The sequence below is a fragment of the Orycteropus afer genome, unplaced genomic scaffold (assembly GCF_000298275.1).
Source record: "Orycteropus afer afer isolate SDZICR_OR568_19922 unplaced genomic scaffold, OryAfe1.0 scaffold00037, whole genome shotgun sequence".
Taxonomy (NCBI): domain Eukaryota; kingdom Metazoa; phylum Chordata; class Mammalia; order Tubulidentata; family Orycteropodidae; genus Orycteropus; species Orycteropus afer.
In genome coordinates, this window is record NW_006921624.1 from 13,091,526 (window position 1) to 13,110,790 (window position 19,265).

Sequence of the window (19,265 nt, forward strand, 5' to 3'; positions counted from 1 at the left end):
ATGAGACAAAGTATATGTGAACTGCTGTATGGAAAGTGAATTTGCTCAAATCACAATTAAAAAAAAAAAAAGATGGAAGGAATACATAGAGTCACTGTACCAAAAAGAATTGGTCAATATTCAACTATTTTAGAAAGTAGCATATGATCAAGAAACAATGGTATTGAAGGAAGAAGTCCAAGCTGCACTGAAGGAATTGGTGAAAAACAAAGCTCCAGGAATTGACAGAATACTCATTGAGATGTTTCAACAAACAGGTGCTGCACTGGAGGTACTTGCTCATTTCTGTCAAAAAACTTGGAAGACAACTACCTGGCCAACTTACTGGAAAAGATTGATATTTATGCCCATTCCAAAGAAAGGTGATCCAACAGAATGTGGAAATTATCAAATAATATAATTAATATCACACACAAGTAAAATTTTGCTAAAGATAATTCAAAACCGCTTACAGCAGTATATTGACAGGGAGCTTTCAGAAAGTCAAGCTGGATTCAGAAAAGGATGTGGAATGAGTGATATCATTGCTGATGTCACATGGATTATGGCTGAAAGCAAAGAATACCATAAAGATGTTTGTGGATGTGAAAAGGCATTCGATTTTTGTTAGGTGCTGTTGAGTCGGCTCCGACTCATAGTGCCCCTCTGTACAACAGAACGAAACACTGCCTGGTCCATCTGACTTCGTGGACCATAACAAATTATGGATAACATTAAGAAGAATGGGAATTCCAGAACACTTAATTGTGCTCATTAGGAAACTACCTGTAGACCAAGAAGCTGCCATTCAAACAGAACAAGGAGTTTCTGCATGGTTTAAAACCAGGAAGAGGCTGCATCAGGGTTGTATCCTTTCACTGTATTTATTCAATCTATATGCTGAGCAACTAATCGGAGAAACTGGACTGTATGAAGAAGGACACAGCATCAGGATTGGGGGAGGACTCATTAACGACCTGCAAGATGCAGATGACACAACCTTGCTTGAGGAAGGTGAAAATGACTTGAAGCACTTGTTGATCAAGATCAAAGACTACAGCCTTCAGCATGGATTACATCTCAGCATAAAGAAAACAAAAATCCTCACAACTGGACCAATAAACAACATCATGATAAATAGAGAAAAGATTGAAGTTGTCAGGGATTTCATTTTACTTGGATCCACAGTCAACACCCATGGAAGCAGCAGTAAAGAAATCAAATGACGTACTGCACTGGGTAAATCTGCTGCAAAAGACGTCTTTAAAGTGTTAAAGAGCAAAGATGTCACTCTGAAGACTAAGGTGCGCCTAACCTAAGCCACAGTATATTTTGATCACCTCATATGCATGTGAAAGCTGGACAATGAATAAGGAAGACCAAAGAAGAGTTGATGCCTTTGAATTGTGGTGTTGGCAAAGAATATCGAAATAGCATGGACTGCCAGAAGAACAAACAAATTTGTCCTAGAAGTGCAGCCAGAATGCTCCTTAGAAGCAAAATGGCCAGACTTAATGTCACCTACTTTGGTCATGTTGTCAGAAGGGACCATTCCCTGGAGAAGGATATCATGCTTGGTAAGGTGGAGGGTCAACGAAAGAGGGGAAGGCCCTCAATGAGATGGGATGGCACAGTGCAACAATAGGCTCAAGCATAGCAAGGACTGCAAGGCTGGCACAGAACCAGGCAGCGTTCCATTCTGTTGTACACAAGGTCACTATGAGTCAGAGCCGACTCGATGACACGTAACAACAACAGCCCGTGAGCGAGCACATACTAGGTGCTGAATTGGCATTAAAATTGAATAGGCAGTCACACCCGTCACATTGGGCAGCTTCTCCTTACCTTTGTGAAAGAAACCTACCAAAAACCAAACGCTGCTGAGTCTACTTCGACCCATGGCGACCCCATATACGTCACAATAGGGCTGTACTCCATAGGGTTTCAATGGCTGATTTTTCAGAAGTAGATCACCAGGCGTTTCTTTCAAGATGCCTCAGTGAACTTGAACGTCCAGCTTCTTGGTTAGCAGTCACGCTTGTTAACCATCTGCACCAGGCAGGGCCTCCAGACGAAACATAGCAGGAAGAGTCTGGAAAACTTTCAAAGGATGCCAGGGGCCCTGTAAGCAAAGCCTGCGGGCACTTCTGTCCTATCCTGGTCTATGATTCCTCCACTGCTTCCGACTAACAAGGCAGCCCTGATGGCGCAAATGGTTTGCACTCAACTACTAACCTCAAGTTTGGTGGTTGAAACCCACTCAGTTTCACTATGGAGATCTGCTTCTATGAAGATTACAGCCAAGAAAACCCTATGCAGTAGTTACACTCTGACATACATTAGAATGCCATGAGTTGAAATTGGCTCAACAGCAAAGGGTTTGGTTTGGTTCGGTTTTTTCCAACCTAGAAATTAAAAGAAGGAACCCAGGAACTGCAGGAAGTTTGGTCCCAAGAGAAGGGTGGTGGATGTACTAGAAAAGGTCTCAGAAAGCCCATCAGATCCAAGACATCACTCTATCAGAATAGAGCCCAGTACACGTGCTGCAAGTAATGGCTTTGATCATCATGAAAAACCAGAAGCAAGGATTATCTGCCTTGGCTGTGCGTCAGAATCATCTGAGGTCTTTAAAGATGCTGATACCTTGGCACCACCCAACACGAACTAAATCACTCTCTTAGGATAAGGCCTGGAGTTCCCAGGTGACTCTAACCTTCAGGGCAGGCTGAGATCCACTCCACTTAAAGTATCACTCAACACCGACCAAGGAAGAAGGCAGGGCAGTGTGAAAGATGACATGGAGACATGTTTCAACAGCAATGTTTAAACTAAGGCAAGTTGTGTACTTAAGAGACCAATCTCAGTTATCCAAGAAGTTCAGTTTTTCGAAACAGCTCACTGAAGAAGGCCACAGAGAGACAGACAGACAACCTTCGTAACCCTACTCACCACTTAATGGTGACCTTGGGCAAGCTATTGAACATCTCTGAGCCTCAGTTTCCTAATCTGTAAAGTGTTCCAATTGTAGCACTGATTCCAGAGGGTTGCTTTGACAACAGTTACAATGAAGTAGAAGTGTTCAATAAATACCAGTGGCCATCCTCTGACCCAGGTGGTCACAGGTACATGAGGCATCATTGGGCAAGAAGCGGTCATTAACACTCTTAACATACTCACTTTTTAATATGACCATTTTCAGAGGAAAATCTCCAACTCATAGGTAAGTCATTTCTGGGTGAACATGGGGGTGGCCACTGACTCAGGGGAAAGCTGCCTGTATTTCTAAAGAGAAGAGCAAGATCCTGGAAACAGTAGGGACTTTCAACAACGCTGATAGCATTGGATTTCACAACCACCCACAGAGGCTCATCTTTGCCAAAGATGAAGCTCACTTCAAGAGTGTTTCCTTTTCTCTTGCTGGATCCTCATCACTTCATCAGGTAGACATAAGTTGGGGTGCCCGGGCCCTGTGCTGGGCACTGGGATGTGATCCCTACACTCATAGAGCTCCTCATCCACAAAGGAGCTTGGCATGGCTGCCAATATCTACCATGTACAGCATAGAAACCAGGGGGCTAGGGAGGAGAGGAGTCAGGCATTTAAGAGGTGGCCTGGGCAAGCCAAGGGGTTAGTTACCGTGACTCTCTCTGCTCTTCCCAGAAGCCTCCATGCTTGTACATAGCCAGTTGTCAATGCTTTCGTCATGAATGCAATCAGTGCTCCAGCCTGTACTGGCCCCTCTTGAGTTTCCTCGTCTTAAAATAGGGTGGAGAGCCAGATAGACATTAATTCAATGGTCCCTTCAGATCTCTGCCTTGGAGAAGTTTGTGAAATGAAGCCTATGACCTACATTCATATTTTAATGAAAGATTGCAGTAAACGCTGTAACAAGCTCTGCTGAATTTCACAACAGGCCCTGGACTCATCTAGATTTTCCTCCACGGGGGGTACAAATAGAGCACAGAAAAATGAGTGTCAGGGGGTGAAGGGACCCTCCTTCCTCACCGGTCTTCTTTCTCTCCTCTCGCTTCCAACTCAATGCCCTGCAGCACCGGCAGGGTGAGCCGCAGACAGAGCTCTGCATCTTCCCACTCAGGGCCCCCATCTCTGCATCTGACAAATGGGGACAAGCCCTCCTGTGTGGATGGTGTAGGGAGTCACGGGGAGTTTGGAAGAAGCAGACACATGGGCTCAGCTGGGCCCAGCAGAGCCTGTCCTTCAGCCTCTGGGAATTCCAAATTTGTAGCAGATAGCCCCAGCAGCCAGCTTGGCCTGGGCAGAGAGTATGCGCCCAGCTGCTGGGTTCATCTGAGAGCAGCTTTGAGACAGGAGCTGATGATCTCCACGATAAATAAATTCCTAAATGAATCCTTACTTGGGCCATGAAGTCCAGTGTTTGTGGTTAGACCTGAGCGGGAGGGAGGGAGGAGAGACCAGATTGGAGACGGTTGCAGGGCTGCATCCAGCCTCCCCCTGGACAGCCTCCCTTCTTCTTTCTTGGCTCCTTCTCTTCCTTCTAGTGACATCTGCTGAGGTCCTACTGTTTGCAGGGCCCTCTGCTGGCTCCAGGAGCACAGCAGTGAAGCAGACACAGTCCAGGCCCTTGGTGTTGTTACGTGCCGTTGAGTGGGACCCAACTCATAGCGACCCCTCCTTGGATTTCCGAGGCGGTATCGACTCCATGGCACATAACAACAACAACATCACTACGAAGTAGATTGCCCAGCCTTCCTTCAGAGGAGTGGCTGGTGGGTTTGAACCACCAACCTTCTGGGTAGCAGTCAAGTACCTTAGGCACTACGCCACCAGAGCGCCTCCAGGTCCTTGAAGAGCCAAGAAAGACAGGAAAAGCAGCCCAATGTAATCAGTGCTAGGCCAGAGGGCACCCCAGGAGGCTGCGGGCTCAGAGACATGGGCTCTATCCTGAGGCGGTAGGTGAGGTGACTGGGAAGACTTTCCACAGGAAGGCTTGAAGTACAAGTTCCCCAGAGAGAAGGGAGCATTCCTGGCAGAGGGAACAGCGTGTGCAAAGGTCTAGAGAGATCAGGGGAGTAGGTCCAGGAAGGCCCTTGGGGCTGAAGCACAGGGCGCAGGGTGGGGCAGCCAGAGAGGTCAGATGGGGATAGAGCCCAGTCCAAGTGGTCTTATGCCCCAGGCTGGGGAGTGAGTTCACACTTCATTCTGAGGCTCAAGCAATCAGGGAAGGGTTTTCCTGGGGAAGATGGTTGGGGCTGAAGGGAAGGGAACGGATTGGAGGAGCTGGAACCAGGGGTGGAAGTATATGGGGGAGGGTCCGCTGATTGCTCAAGGTTGCTTTATTCACTCCCTCAAAGAGCATTTCTTGAGGGCCTGTTCACCCCTCACCACAACATCAAAACAGTGTTCCTCCAGAACAGACTGCAGGTTCTGGAGGAAATGAGGTGGGGGAAAGCAAGCTTGACAAAGCCTCCTTTGTGATAAGCCCTGGGGCCATGGTGGCATGGTGCTCTGCTGCCCTCTAGTGGAGCTGGCGACGCACCCCCTGCAGGGCTCAGGTGGTTTCTAAGAACACTGTGAGTTTCCAGCATGCTGCCCTCCCTCTCTCCCTCAGCCACTGGGGGCCCCACTCCTCCAGAGGAGTCTACCAGTTAGTAACCCAGGCCTGGCCCTGCCCTTCCAGGGTTTCTAGGAGATTCTGAGATAGGAAGGAGTCTGGGAATAGAAGACCAGATCAAAACAGGGTGAAGAGGGTAGGGGGACCCAGAGAAACTCAGCCACCCCAGCTACGGGAACACGAAGCACCATGGCCATTAAAGTACACAGCTTGCTGGGGGCTCAGGTGTTGCATCTTTAATTTCCTCAAACGAATAAGCAAGTCTCCAAAGGACGGTGATAATGATGATAGTGATGATGGTGGAGCTGGTGGAGCTGGTGATGATGGTGGAGATGGTGACTGCAGTGAATAAATGATTCTGGGACTGCTTTCATGTGGTTACTGACACTGATGGTAGAGATTTGGTGATTATTGTGATGAGGTTATGGTGATGGTAGTGGGAAGGATGACAGTAACAGAGGTAGAAACAGTGGTAGTGTTAATGGAGAAGGAGGAGGTGATGGTGGCTAATATGCCTGAAGCTGCCATGAACATTCTTGTATATGTCTTTTGTGGATGTGTGTGCTCCTTTTTCTTAGGTACAAACCTAACAGTGGATCATAGGGCAGGCACATGTTTAGCTTAAATAGATTATGCCAAACAGTTTCCCAAAAATGGTTGTATTCATTTACGCTCTTGATGGAATGTATGAGAGTTCAGCTATTCCACATCCTCACAAACAAAATGGCTTATCAGCCATTTAAGAATCAGCCTTTGCGGTTACCCGAGAGATTTCAATATACATCGCTGACTTGTTCTCCATTCACTCTTCTTTCCTTTACACTATTATCATACTATATATACCTATATCTCTATGTCTATCTCTCTCTATATATACACACACATACACATATATGTGTGTATACATATCTTTATCTATATCTATATATCTATATCTACATACACACACACACACACACACACACATATATATATATATATTCGATTCTGAATCATGCAGATCCTATAGGAAAGAACAGAACTTCCCATAGGGTTTCCAAGCCATAAATCTTTACAGAAGCAGACTACCTTATCTTTCTCCTGAGGAGTGGCTAGTGGGTTCAAACCACCAACCTTTTGGTTAGCAGCCAGATGATTTAACCACTGCACCACCAGAGCTCCTTATTTACATACATATATGTTACAATTGCCATAAATTACTATTATTTTATTTAAAGCAGTCAAATTATTTTATATATACACACCATATTCATTCTTTTTGGTGTTTTCTATCCCTTCCTGCAGTTCCATGTTTCCATGCAGGAAAATTGTCATTGAACTTTATTTATGTATTTAAACTGTATTATGCTTTGGGTGCAGATTTACATAGCAAAAATTGTTTTACATTCAACAGCTCATGTACATTTGATTTCACACCCTGATTACCATCCCCGACCATAACAAACTCTCCTCCCCTCCCATCCCTGTGACTACCCCCTCTCTGTGCCCTTACCTATGCACTCCTGTCTGTCCAGCTTTTCCTCCATGTGAATGCTGCCCCTCTGGTGCCCCATGGCTGACTGCTCTAAGGGGTGTATCTCCCTCGAGTAGGTGGGTACATAGCCCTGGGGTAGGTGTTCTGCATGGAGGCCTTTCTACTGTTGGGCTGAGAGGGAAAATTGTCATTGACCTTTGAAATACTTCCTTTAGTGCAGTGAGTTTGGTTTGGTTGGTTAGTGTTTCCATAATGTTGTTGATCAACTGGAGGTGAATTATCTCAGCTTTTTTTTTTTTTTTTTTGGCCCCCAAATGTCTTTATTTCACCTACATCTATAAATGATAGTTTTGCTGGAATATAATTCTCAGTTGATTTTTTCTTTCAGTACATTAAAGATGCCATTCTATTATCTTCTAATGTCCATAGTTTCCTAGAGAAGTCAGTCGTCAGTCTAATTACTGCTGCTTTGAAAGTTATGTATATTTTCCTATGGCTGCTTTTAAGGTATACTTTTTGTCTTTGGTTTTCAACAGTACAAAATACACATAACTGCTGTTTTATTTATATTTATCCTGCTTCCTACTGCATACCACATGTAATATTTCAACAAGTCTTGTTGCTTCTGAATTTTATAGTCAAAATCTGACCACCCCTCATCACTTCTGTCATCACCACCCTTGCTCTGAGCCACCATCATCACTCACCCGGACTGTTGCAGTACTCTGCCATCTGGTCTCCCTGCTCCTGCCTTGATATCCTATAGACTCTCCTCAACAAAGAAGCTGCAGTGATCCTGTTCTCTATTCAAAACCTTCAGTGACTCTTCTTTTCACCCAAAATAAAAGCCATTATAAGTCCTTATGATGTCATGACCTGGCTCATGTCACCTCTGTGATTGCAGGTTGACCACTCTCCCATTGCTGATAGGGTCCCAAGCACACTGGCTGCCTTTCTGTTCTTTGAACACACAAGTCTTCTCAGGACTTTTACATTGGGTGGTCCTTTTGGTTGGGATGATCTTCCCCAAAATATTTTTTGGCTAACATGCTCTTCTCCTTGAAATCTTTATTCATATGTTATCTTTTGTTCCATGGCCATGTATTTTAAACCACAACCTTCCCACTCCCAACACTCCCAATACCTCTAGCTCTGACTGACTTTTACCCATAGCCCTCTTAGCTACTAGAATGCTATGCAAATTATTTACTTATATAATTGTTTTTCAGTTTGTCTCCCCCACCTCAATAAAAAATAATAATCTCCACATGGACAAGGATTTTTATCTATTGTGTTCATCAGTGTATATAAAGTACCTGGTATATAATCAACAACAACAACAACAAAAAAAAAAAAACCCACCAAACTCACTGCCATTGAGTCAATTAGACTCATAGTGACCCCTCCTTGGGTTTCTGAGGTGGTATAACTACAGAAGTAGATTGCCCAGTCTTCCTTCCAAGGAGTGGCTGTTGGGTTTGAACCGCCAGCTTTCCAGTTGGCAGTCAAATGCCTCAGGCACTACGCCACCAGAGGAGACGTAATAAAAATTGACTGAATGGATGTGCAATGTAAGGGTAGCAGACATTTGCATTCACTGTTAAAGAACAGTCAGAATTTTGTTTTCTGCTTGTGTATATCCACTTATGTTGACGTCAAGATCCAGGTTAGGAAGCCCAGTACAAAAATTCCCACACGATACAGCTCCTCACACTCCCAAAGTATGTTTACGTCCTCTGTCTCTGCTTTTTTTCATCAAAATCCCTTCAGTGTTGTTCACCGTAGTCCAGTGTGAAGAGGAACAGCAACAACAACAAAAAAACCCCACCAAACTCATTGCTGTCAAGTTGATTCCATCTCATAGCGACCCCTCCTTGGGTCTCTGAGGCAGTATCATTACAGAAGTAGATTGCCCAATTTTTCTTCCAAGGAGTGGCTGGTGGGTTTGAACTGCCAGCCTTCTGGCTAGCAGTCAAATGCCTTAGGCACTACAGCAGAGCTCAACACTCTGGTTAAACTATGCACACCAAGGTGTCCGTGACAAATGGTCCTTTACCTGCTGAAGCACACACAGCAGACAGCACCAGAACTTACAGGACATCACCTGCACAAAGCTCTGGGTTTGCCCTCAAAGTTCTGCCATTTACAGATGCTTTCTCCTTAGACAGCCTCTGCTCTCCATCTCTGTTTTCCACATTTTTTTTTTTCATCTGAAAAACAGGGTCAGTGATTCTTGTCCTATCCACCTTGAGGATCCAAAACATCGAACAGAACAAGGAACTGCACAGTTGGAAGAGATCTTAGAGATCACCCGGGGACGTTTATTTTTGCTTTCAGATGATTCTTTACAATTTACAAATCATTTTCCATTAAACTGTCATACTTAATTATCAGAAAAACTGCTTAAAATAGGGCAGGGGTCATTAATTTCATTTCACAGGAAGAAAACTTGGGTTAAGAAAGAAGTGACTTGCCCACGGCTCTGGGGCATGTTAGTAGCAGGCCTTGGGGCAGGTGGTTCTTTGTTCTTCATAATTCTCCCTGCAGATCCAGATAGAAAACCCTGGAAGCAAACAGTCCACTGGCTCTTGGGTGCACACTCCCAGTGCACAAGGAGCTCGCTGCCATCCAAGAGAGCCCATTCCCTGACGGTTAGTTGGTGGAGTGTGATACATTGAGAGGGGTCATCAGTAGGGCTTTCACGCCAATGTATATTTGGGGAAAGGAGCTTGTGGAAATACTGAGAGGGTATATAGATGGTATATAGACGGCCAGATGGTCTTTCTGTAAGGCCAATCTGACTGTGCCACTTCTCTGCTTTTAACCCTTCAAAGGCTTCCCAGGCTCCTTAATGTGCCCTCCCATGAGCTGGGATCGACCTCACACTACCTCGTCTTCCACAAACTCACCCTATCTCCCCCTTCCTCAAGCCAGGAACATCCCTTCCTCTGCCAGGAACATCCTTCACTCCCCAGTGCCACCTTCCTGCTCTTACAGCCCTCTGAACTTCCACCCAAGTCCCTGCACACTGGATAGGAGTTGTCTGTCTCGCCGGCCAGATGAAAGACAGAAAAGGCAGGGTCTTCGTGTGATTCCTCTGGCCTGGTGCCCAGCACGGACACCGGCACAGAATGGGTGACAGCCCCACCCCAGCTCTCTCAGAGACACTTCTGCCCTCCCCAGCCAGACCAGGAGAAGGTTAAACAGTCAAGGTGGCCTTGGTCCAATGCTTAACCAGGTACTCCAACCCTGTTCTCAGCTCAGCCAGGTCTTTCCTCAAGCTGAGACCCGGGCCCTTCCCTACCTTCTAGGGCCATCCATTCCCTGGGCCCTGAGTTGAGAAGAAGCCAGAGTTACTGGGGGGGGAAGGGGGGGCGTGGAGCAGAGAGGGGATAACAAACCTGCGGATGGGGGTCTAGAGAGAGAAAGAAGAGCTTGTTGGTCCAAGATCTGCCCAAATTCCCTGTGCAGCCCTGGGCAGTCTCCCCCATCCCTGCCTGTGTGTGCCGATCCGTGCACAGATGAGGCTGTGAGTGGTCCCAAGGGTCCCTCGTGAAAATGGCTACCCAAGAGAAAGGGACCCTTAGACTCCAGAACCCCCTAGCGAGGGGTCCCTAGCTTGGGAGAGACTTTCTCCACCGCGGAGGTGGGGGTAGGTAAATCTTTAACTAGCTGGCCCTGGGCAGGCCGGAGCCTTTCCGGATGGATGGCTGCCTAGGATGGGAGGTGGGGGTGGGGATGTAAGGGGTGTGTGGCCAGCCTGGGTGGGTTGGAGAAGCGGGGGAGGGTAGGAAAAGGAGCGAGCCTCGGGCGGAGTCGAGTGTGCAGAGCCAGCCATGGAGGAGCGCGGGTGTCCTGACGGGTAAGCGAAGCTCCTGGGAGGTTCAGGGAGCCAGGAACACCGCCCCGGAGCAGAGGTGCTGGGCGCAGGGATGGTAACTCAAATGGCTGCCACAGGGACCCCGCACGGAGCCACGAGCTGGGCCCAGAAGGGCCGGAAACGCCCATCCAGGTGGTGCTCAGGTGGGTGTAGCTTGGCTGGGAGGGGCCCCTTCCGAGCAAGGGGCAGATGGAAGCATCAGTATGGACCACCTGCCCGCCCACCGGTCCCCAGGGTGCGTCCCATGAGCTCGGCTGAGTTGCGGCGAGGGGAACAAAGTGCGCTGCACTGCTCAGGGACCCGGACCCTGCAGGTGAGCAAACACCTACCTTCCCCCCCGCAGACCCCCCCCAAAATAAATGAGCGACGGCGAGGATGCACCTTCCGGTCTCCAGGCAACTTTGCCCCAGGCCCCGCCCTTCCTCCCCCAACGCGTACCCTGCCCTTCCCCCGAGTGCCCCGCCCCTCCTCCCCTCTCCCCTCCCCCTAGGTGAGCACCCCGGGCGGGGGCCCCGACGTGGCGTTCCGCTTCAGCGCCGTGCTGGACGGGGCGCGCACGCAGGAGGAAGTGTTCCGGACGTGCGGCGTGCGCCGCCTGGCAGAGCTGGCGCTGCGCGGGTGAGTGAGGCGTCGGCGCGCCCCGCCCCGAGCGGCCCCCGCCCCGAGCGGCAGGTGGAGCCACCGCCAGGTCCACCCACGCCCCTGCCGCCCGCAGCTTCTCCTGCACCATCTTCACCTTTGGCCAGACTGGCTCCGGCAAGACCTACACCCTGACTGGACCCCCTCCCCAGGTGGGCTGACCGCCAGCGGCGGTAGGGAGGGAGCCCAGGGTTCTGGGATTGGTGGGCTGGAACCGCTGGTGAGTCTTGGGGAGTGCGGAACCCTAGAGAGGGAGGGATTCGGACTGAGGCAGCTCAGGCCGTTTATTTTATCAAGTGGTCTTGATGCAGGGTGGGTCTAGAGCTTTGAATCCAGCAAGATCTGGGTTCAAATTTTGACCCTTTCACTAGTTCTCAGTTCCTTGATCTGTATAGGACCTCTTGTGAGAATTAGAGGAGCTAGTATGTAGAACAGGAGCTCTTGTAAAGTAGTGTTTAGGGCACTCGACTGCTAACCAGAAGGCTGACAGTTCAAACCCACCAGCCACTCCTCGGAAGGAAGGTTGGGCAGTCTACTTCCGTAGTGATACTGCCTCAGAAGCCCGAGGTTGGGTCGCTGTGAGTCGGGTCCTACTAGAAGGGCACATAACAACAACAACAGTGTCTGGAACTGGTCACAGGGCCTGGCTAGCGAGTGCTCTAGGTAGCTGTTCTGTGCTGGTGCTCCTGCTGCCCACCTAGCTCCTGGCTCTGTCCTTTTTGCCCCCAGGGGGAAGGGATGCCTGTACCCCCTGGCCTGGCTGGCATCATGCAGAGGACCTTTGCCTGGCTGTTAGACCGGGTGCAGCACCTGGGCACCCCTGTAACCCTCCGAGCCTCCTACCTAGAGATCTACAATGAGCAGGTAAGGAGTGAGCTGGGTAGAGACAGAAGCCAGGGTCGGGGCAGGCAGGGCTTCAAACAGGGTCTGGGAGTGGACTAAACATGGACCCCTTCCCTCACCCTTCACCCTGTCACCTCCCAGGTTCAGGACTTGCTGAGCCTGGGGTCCCCCAGGCCCCTTCCTGTTCGTTGGAACAAGACCCGGGGCTTCTATGTGAAGCAGCTACGGGTGGTGGAGTTTAAGAGTTTGGACGCCCTGATGGAACTTCTGCAGATGGGTGTGTGCTTCTTTGGGGAAGCTTTGGGCTGCAGGAGAGCGCATTTTTGAAGCATTTACTGACTGGGGCCTCGAGAGCCTGGCTGGAGCTGTGGACTTGAGAGATGATTTGTGGGGGGAAAGGACCAGCCAGCAACGGTTCAGACATGGAAGGCCATCCTGCTTTCCAAAGTCTTAGGGGACCCACCCCTTGCCTGTAGCCCAGGGCCTCTGCCTCAGTCAGCTTCATTCTTGCTTGAACATCTCCCCACCTCAGAGCTCTCCCCCTTTCAATCCATTCTCCTCCGTGCAGCAAATCACACCCGTTCCCTGCTCCAGAACTTTCCCTGGCTCCTAGTACCCTCAGGATGAAGGTCGACCTCTTAGCCTGGCCTGCAAGGCCCTTCCACCCCTGCCTTGTTCAGTGAGTCACCAAATATTTATTGAGCACCTGCTCCATGGTAGGCCCTGGGGACTTTTGGTTCTGGCCACAGCCCTTTCTGTGCCTCCTGGCTGGTGACTGTGCCTGTCTCTCACCCTCCTTCCATACACAGGAGAGGCATTTATAAGACATGAGTCTGTCGTCAGTCTTCTGCTTGATACACTCCATTCCCCTCTCACTTTCTGTGCTAGAGCCAGACCCAACTCCCCATCGTTTCCTGAACCAACACCACTTTCCTGCCTCTGTACCTTTGCATAGGCTGGCCCCTCTACCAGATGCCTTTGGTCCTTTTCCGTCCCTGGAGACCTCCCGCCCTTCCTACCACGTCCAGTTCCTGATGCTTTCCTCTCCAGGTCTGAGCCGTCGAAGGAGCTCAGCACACACCCTGAACCAGGCTTCCAGCCGGAGCCATGCCCTACTCACACTGTACATTAGCCGCCAAACTGTGAGTGCCCCAGCTCAGGGCAGGAGCTGTCCCAGAGCTGCCCAGCAAGGGACGTCTCTGGATGTCTAAACCAACTTGGGCTGCGGGAGTTGATGGTGGAAACCCTTGACTTTTGTCATCTTGTGACTTTGATGGGGACAGCCCTTCCCAAGTCCACACCAAGCCCTGATCTTCCAACTCCAGCAGATGCCTCCTGGGGACCCCGGGGAACCTCCTGGCGGTGGGAAGCTGTGCTTTGTGGACCTGGCAGGCAGCGAGAAGGTGGGGGCCACAGGCTCCCGGGGGGAGCTGATGCTTGAGGCCAACAGCATCAACCGCAGCCTGCTGGCTCTCGGTGAGACCCAGGGGCCAGCTGGCCTGGTTTCCTGAGTTTGTTCTCTGCACCTGACCCATTGCTGTCCACAGTGGGAGCCTGAGGAGTTGTAGTGTGTGGAGGGGGTTAAGGAGCTGTGATCCAGGAGCTGGAGGCCTCATTCTGGCCCATCGCTGTCACTCACTGACTCCTGCGCCTCCCCTCTCAGAACTTTGTGGATGAGTCAGTAATCCTAACAAACAGGCAGACCTGTTACTCTCGAGTCAGTTCCAACGCGTAGCAACTCGTGTGTAAGAATGGAGCTGCCCCATAGGGTTGTCTTAGCTGTAGTCTTTACAGAACCAGGTCCCCAGAGCTTGTTTCTGCAGTGCCACTTGGTGGGTTACAATCACCAGCCTTTAGGTTAATAAACCAAAAAACCAAACTCAACTGTCATCGAGTTGATTCCAACTCATAGCGACCCCCATTTGGGTTTCCGAGGCTATAAATCTTTACAGAAGCAGATTGCCTGTCTTCCTACCTCAGAGCAGTGATGGAAGGTAATTGACTAGTCCCCTTCCCCACCACCAGTGTATGGAACTTTGAGATGCGTAAGGCAGAGTTCTTGGCATTGCTTTATGGCTTACATGGGGAGATGCTCAGGAAACCCCATCATTCAACTCATTTGGTAGACATTTCTGGGGTCCCTGCTGGTGCAGGAGGTTTGCTGGGCATTGGGGGTCAGGGATGGACAGGGCGCTCTCTCCTCTCGAGAAACCTCGGAATGGTGGCAGCGACCACTTGGGCTATAGTGATACATGGGGGAAGGGATGGGTTTTTGGAGTCCCAGGGGCCTGGGTACAGATCCCAGCCTGTGGTGTCCCGGCTGGGTGGCTGCGGGTGAACAGTGTGACCTTTTTGGGCCTTGCTTTCACTGCTCAGGTCATTGCATCTCCCTGCTGCTGGACCCCCAGCGGAAACAGAGCCACATCCCCTTCCGGGACAGCAAGCTCACCAAACTGCTGGCAGATTCGCTGGGAGGACGTGGGGTCACCCTCATGGTACCTGAGGGGGCCTGGCAGGGAGGGCGGGGTCTGACAGAGCGACTCCCAAAGAGGAGCACTGAGGGGCAGTACTCCCCAGGTGGCCTGCGTGTCCCCTTCAGCCCAGTGTCTTCCTGAGACTCTCAACACCCTGCGATATGCAAGCCGAGCCCAACGGGTCACCACCCGGCCACAGGCCCCCAAGGTGAATGAATGAGGCCCAGGCAGGGGGCTCGTCCAGGACCAGGACAGAGCTGGAGCCTGACTGGAAGCACCATAGTTGCAATCTGGGACTGGATCAGGCTTGGCATTAGGGTTGGAATCCTAGAGCAGAGGTCATGGTTGGGTAACATGGGGTCAGAGTTAGGGCATGTTTAGGTTTGGAGTCTGATTTGAATTATGCTTCAGCGTGTAGCCAGGATCCCGGTTGGTACCATGATTAAATCTAAGTTGAGTTGATGGCTGATGTGGGGCCCTGTTTGGGGTCATAATCTAAGCCAAGGTCTGGGCAGAGTTGAGTTTGAGATTGAACTGAGAGCCACAGGACACCTTGATACAGTTAGGAAAGGGCGCCCCCTGCTGGTGGACACCGCCTTGTGTCCAGATGGAAGGCTGGCCCTTGAATTCACTCACTCACTCCCCACACCCAGAAGCCTGTACAGCCACTTACAGCAGCTCTGGGCCTCTCTCTCCACAGACCCCTGCAGCGAGGCAGCCCCAGCGTTTGGAGACTGAAATGCTGCAGCTCCAGGAGGAGAATCGTCACCTGCGGACCCAGCTGGACCAAGGGGACTGCAAAGGTATGACCTTCCCAAGGATGGGGGTGGGACGTGGGCAGGGTCTGCGGCTCCTGCTGGATCTAGCCAGCTCCCCTCCCCTGCAGCCTCAGGGCTCAGCGGGAGCCGGGTGGCCTGGGCCCAGCGGAGCCTCTACGGGATGCTGCAGGAGTTCATGCTGGAGAATGAGAGGCTCAGGTAGAAGCCAGCCACCACTGGGGGCTCTGTGTCCCATCCCTCACTGCTCAGCTGCTTCTGCCAAGCTGCCTCCCCTTCCTGCCCTCAGTTTCTCTGGGTGTCCCCACCGGCCTCTTGGGGCTGGGGCTGTGCTGCATTGAGGAGGGGCTGACCCTACCAGCTGCCTCCCGTCACCTCCTGGGGCCTGCTCTTTCCCAGGAAGGAAAAGAGCCAGCTGCAGAGTAGCCGGGACCTGGCCCGGGATGAGCAGCGTGTCCTGGCCCAGCAGGTCCACGAGCTGGAGAGGTGAGGCCAGCTGCAGCTAGGAGGCAGAGCCTGCCATGCAGGACAGGCGGGAAAGGGGCGGTTTAATGAAATGGCGCAGAGCCTGGCTTCTGGAACCAGACCCCCTGGGTTCAAATTCCAAGTCTGTAACCTACTAGCTGTGTGAGCTTGAACAGCGATTGAATCTTTCCTTGCCTCAGTTTCTTCTTCTATAAAATGGGGATCATCCCAGTGCCTACCTTACAGGTTTGTTATAAAGACTGGATTGAGTGAATGAGTTGGTGACGCACTAAGAACAGTGCCTGGCCCGCAGTCAGTGCTCTGAGTGTTTGCTAAATACAGGAGGACTCGGAGGCCAGCCTGGGCGTGGGGCTGGGGGCTGCAGGCACAGACCACGCTGTTGTTTCCAGGCGCCTCCTCTCTGCCTCCTGCCTTCAGCACCCAGGCCCTGGCCCAGCCCACCCATGTCCCTGCTTGATGATGCCTGCTGTTCCCTGCCATGTGAGTGTCACTGCCCGGCCTAGAGGGTGAGGAACAGGCCAGCACCGGAGCCTCTGACACACCCTCTTATAGGCCCCGCCCCTGCTCTGCTCCTGGCCTTGCTGCCACTTCTGTCCCCTGTGCCGAGCACCTCCGGCCCACGGGGCCTGCCCGCAGAGGGAACTCCACCTGCCCCAGGTAGGAAATGCCTGGTGGTGGGGCGAGGGAAGGCTGGGAGAACTGGAGAACTAGAGTGTTAGCAATCTGGGGGCCTCCAGCAGCTTCTGGGGTTCCAGGGTCCCAGGCTGAGTCATGGGGCAGGAATACTGGCTTTGACCTCCCTCTGCCCAGGGCTTGGAATAACTACTTGTCTCCCCTCCCTCTCCGTCATTCACTGCTTCACGTGTTCATTCTTTCATTTACACATTAATCCTTGTTTACTCACTCACTCACTCATTCAGGCTCTCTTTTAAACTCTTTGCTTTGGGCCAGTCTCTGTTCTGGGTTGAGGATTCTGAGATAAACCAGACATGGTCCTTACCCTCAGAGGATTTCCATCTTAAAAGGGACTGTTATAGGGACCACTTGTTGCCCACTGAGAAAAGGGACCAAGACCCCATCCCTGTGTATTGACCTGACACTTCGTTGTCTGTGGGGCAGACACAACAGAAACAGTGGAGCACAGAGAGGCAGGGTGAGGTCATCCAGGGTGGGATCTGGTCTCTTCTGCAGGTGTTTGGCCCTGAGGCCCTACCCAGCATACCCCTGTCTGCCCGGCCCCCACCTTGGGCACCCCCGTGCAGCTCTGCCTCCACCAGGTGCCCCAGAGAGAGGTGGGCCCAGCCCTGGGGCAGTGGGGGTGGGGCTGGGGAGCTCAAAGCCTGACCTGCGTGCCCACTGCCCCTGGCACAGGAGTCACAGTGACTGGACTCAGACCCGAGACCTGGGGGAGATGCTGACTAAGGAAGAGGTGGTCCCCTCTGCACCTCCACTGCCCATGGGGCCCCCAGACTCATCACCAGTGCTGAGAGGTGAAGATAGGAAAGAGGGAGGGGCTCCTAGTGGTCACTGCAACCTTGGGCCGGAGCCCACCCTTTCCCACTCCAGGTCACAGTCTTCCCGTCTGTGAAGAGGGTGTATGTTGAGAGGTGATCGCTAAGATCACTCTAGTTCCCACACTTGGAATTCTCTTACTGGGGCTGTCCACATGGCCAGACTATGCTGGAGCCCATTGTGTATGTGGGGGCAGAGGGGGCGGGGGACTCCTCCAGAGGATGGTGGGACCCAGGTGGACCTGGTTGGGGAGGGACCTAAGGGGGTGCAGGTCTGAAGTCTCATTGCGCTCCTTAGGCGTAGCCGGGGTCCCAAGCCTGGCACGGCGACTGGAGGCCCTCAGAGACCAGATCGGCTCCCTGCGACGCGGCCGGAGCCAGGCGCTTCCCAGCGAGGACACACACAGTCCCGGCAGAGTCCTGCCTCCCTGCTGAGGGCAGAGGAAGAACACAGGGCCCAGGCTTCGGTCTTCCCATGTGTTGACTGGAGGTCTGCCTGCTGCACTGTCTTGCAGCTGGACTGGGCAGAGGATGGTTCCCAAGGACTAGGGGTAGGGTTGGTGGGAGTACTTGATGGGGAAATGGGGGACTGTGGTCCCAAACCCCAGGAAGTGAGGCCAATTCAAAGAATTCGGGCAGCAGGACATGAAATAAATGAACAGAAAGGTATGAGCTCCACGTGCAGTTGGTGCTGTCTTCTGGGGTGGTCACTTGTTTCCCCATGGGGCAAGTCCAAGAGAAAGGGGTTTGGGGGGGATCTGGAAAGGAGGCAAGGACTCTTGGCAGAGGTATATGTCCCCTGCTGATCTGGCAGATCCCTGGGACCCATTTCATGTATCACACCTTTTAATCAACTACTACAGGCAACTGGGCAAGCTTGGGGGAGAGGGTACAATGGTGTATCTCCACAAAGGAGACTGAGGGAAACTTGAGCCGGGGCAGGTGGTAGGTCGAGGGACTCGCTCCTGTGCCAGGTGCATGTGTCGGTGGATTTAATTCCCGTGACTGAGTGCTGATGCCACAGACCTGCTGTGGGATGCTGGGCACACCCCGTACCCTCATTGGTCCACTTTGAGTCTTCAGTTGATTAAATAGGGAACATGGCTTCCTGCCATGTTGAGCTCCAGTGAGGGCCAAGGATGTGAGGAATGTTAGGAATCCTGGCCTAAGTATGAGGAACTCTGGTAGTGCAGTGGTTAACCACTTGGCTGCTGACCAAAAGGTCTGCAGTTCGAACCCCCAGCTACTCCATGGGAGAAAGATGTGGCATTGTGCTTCCATAAAGATTTACAGCGATGGATATGCTCTGAATGGTTCTGCTCTGTCCTGTAGAGGTGGTGTGAGTAGGAATCAGTGGCAGTGGGTCTGGCATAAGAACCCAGTAGGACTCAGTGGAGAAGTCCAGATGTGATGTGAGAAAATGGGGGTCGGGGAGAGGATTTCATTACAGGAAGGGCCCAAGGCTAACCTAATTGGTTATAATCCTGTTCTGTAATTGGGGAGCTGAGACCCACAGGGTCGATTCCTTTGTTCATTAGTTCATTCAGTCATTCATTCAACAAGTACCACTGGTAACAACTGCAGACCAAGCTGTGAGATGGCCAACAAGA

The 19,265-nt window shown here is 51.4% G+C and overlaps 1 protein-coding gene across 1 annotated transcript; it reads left to right on the top strand.

The window, feature by feature from the left end:
- Nucleotides 1-10,882: 10,882 nt before the first annotated feature.
- On the top strand, nucleotides 10,883-18,090 carry KIF12 (kinesin family member 12). The gene is made up of 19 exons (XM_007936761.1): nucleotides 10,883-10,908; nucleotides 11,004-11,069; nucleotides 11,161-11,239; nucleotides 11,417-11,544; nucleotides 11,642-11,717; nucleotides 12,295-12,429; nucleotides 12,550-12,685; nucleotides 13,459-13,556; nucleotides 13,734-13,884; nucleotides 14,785-14,903; nucleotides 14,986-15,090; nucleotides 15,583-15,685; nucleotides 15,769-15,859; nucleotides 16,058-16,144; nucleotides 16,534-16,624; nucleotides 16,697-16,801; nucleotides 17,336-17,436; nucleotides 17,516-17,634; nucleotides 17,954-18,090. Exons 1-19 carry the CDS (start codon nucleotides 10,883-10,885, stop codon nucleotides 18,088-18,090), a joined length of 1,953 nt encoding a protein of 650 aa, XP_007934952.1.
- The last annotated feature ends 1,175 nt before the right edge of the window (nucleotides 18,091-19,265 follow it).

Bases quoted from the DNA above. Each gene is read 5' to 3' on its own strand.
- KIF12 (XM_007936761.1), top strand. From the start codon at position 10,883: ATGGAGGAGCGCGGGTGTCCTGACGG. The intron at 11,718-12,294 runs GTGGGCTGACCG...TTTTGCCCCCAG, and splicing joins TGACTGGACCCCCTCCCCAG to GGGGAAGGGATGCCTGTACC. The intron at 12,430-12,549 runs GTAAGGAGTGAG...GTCACCTCCCAG, and splicing joins TAGAGATCTACAATGAGCAG to GTTCAGGACTTGCTGAGCCT.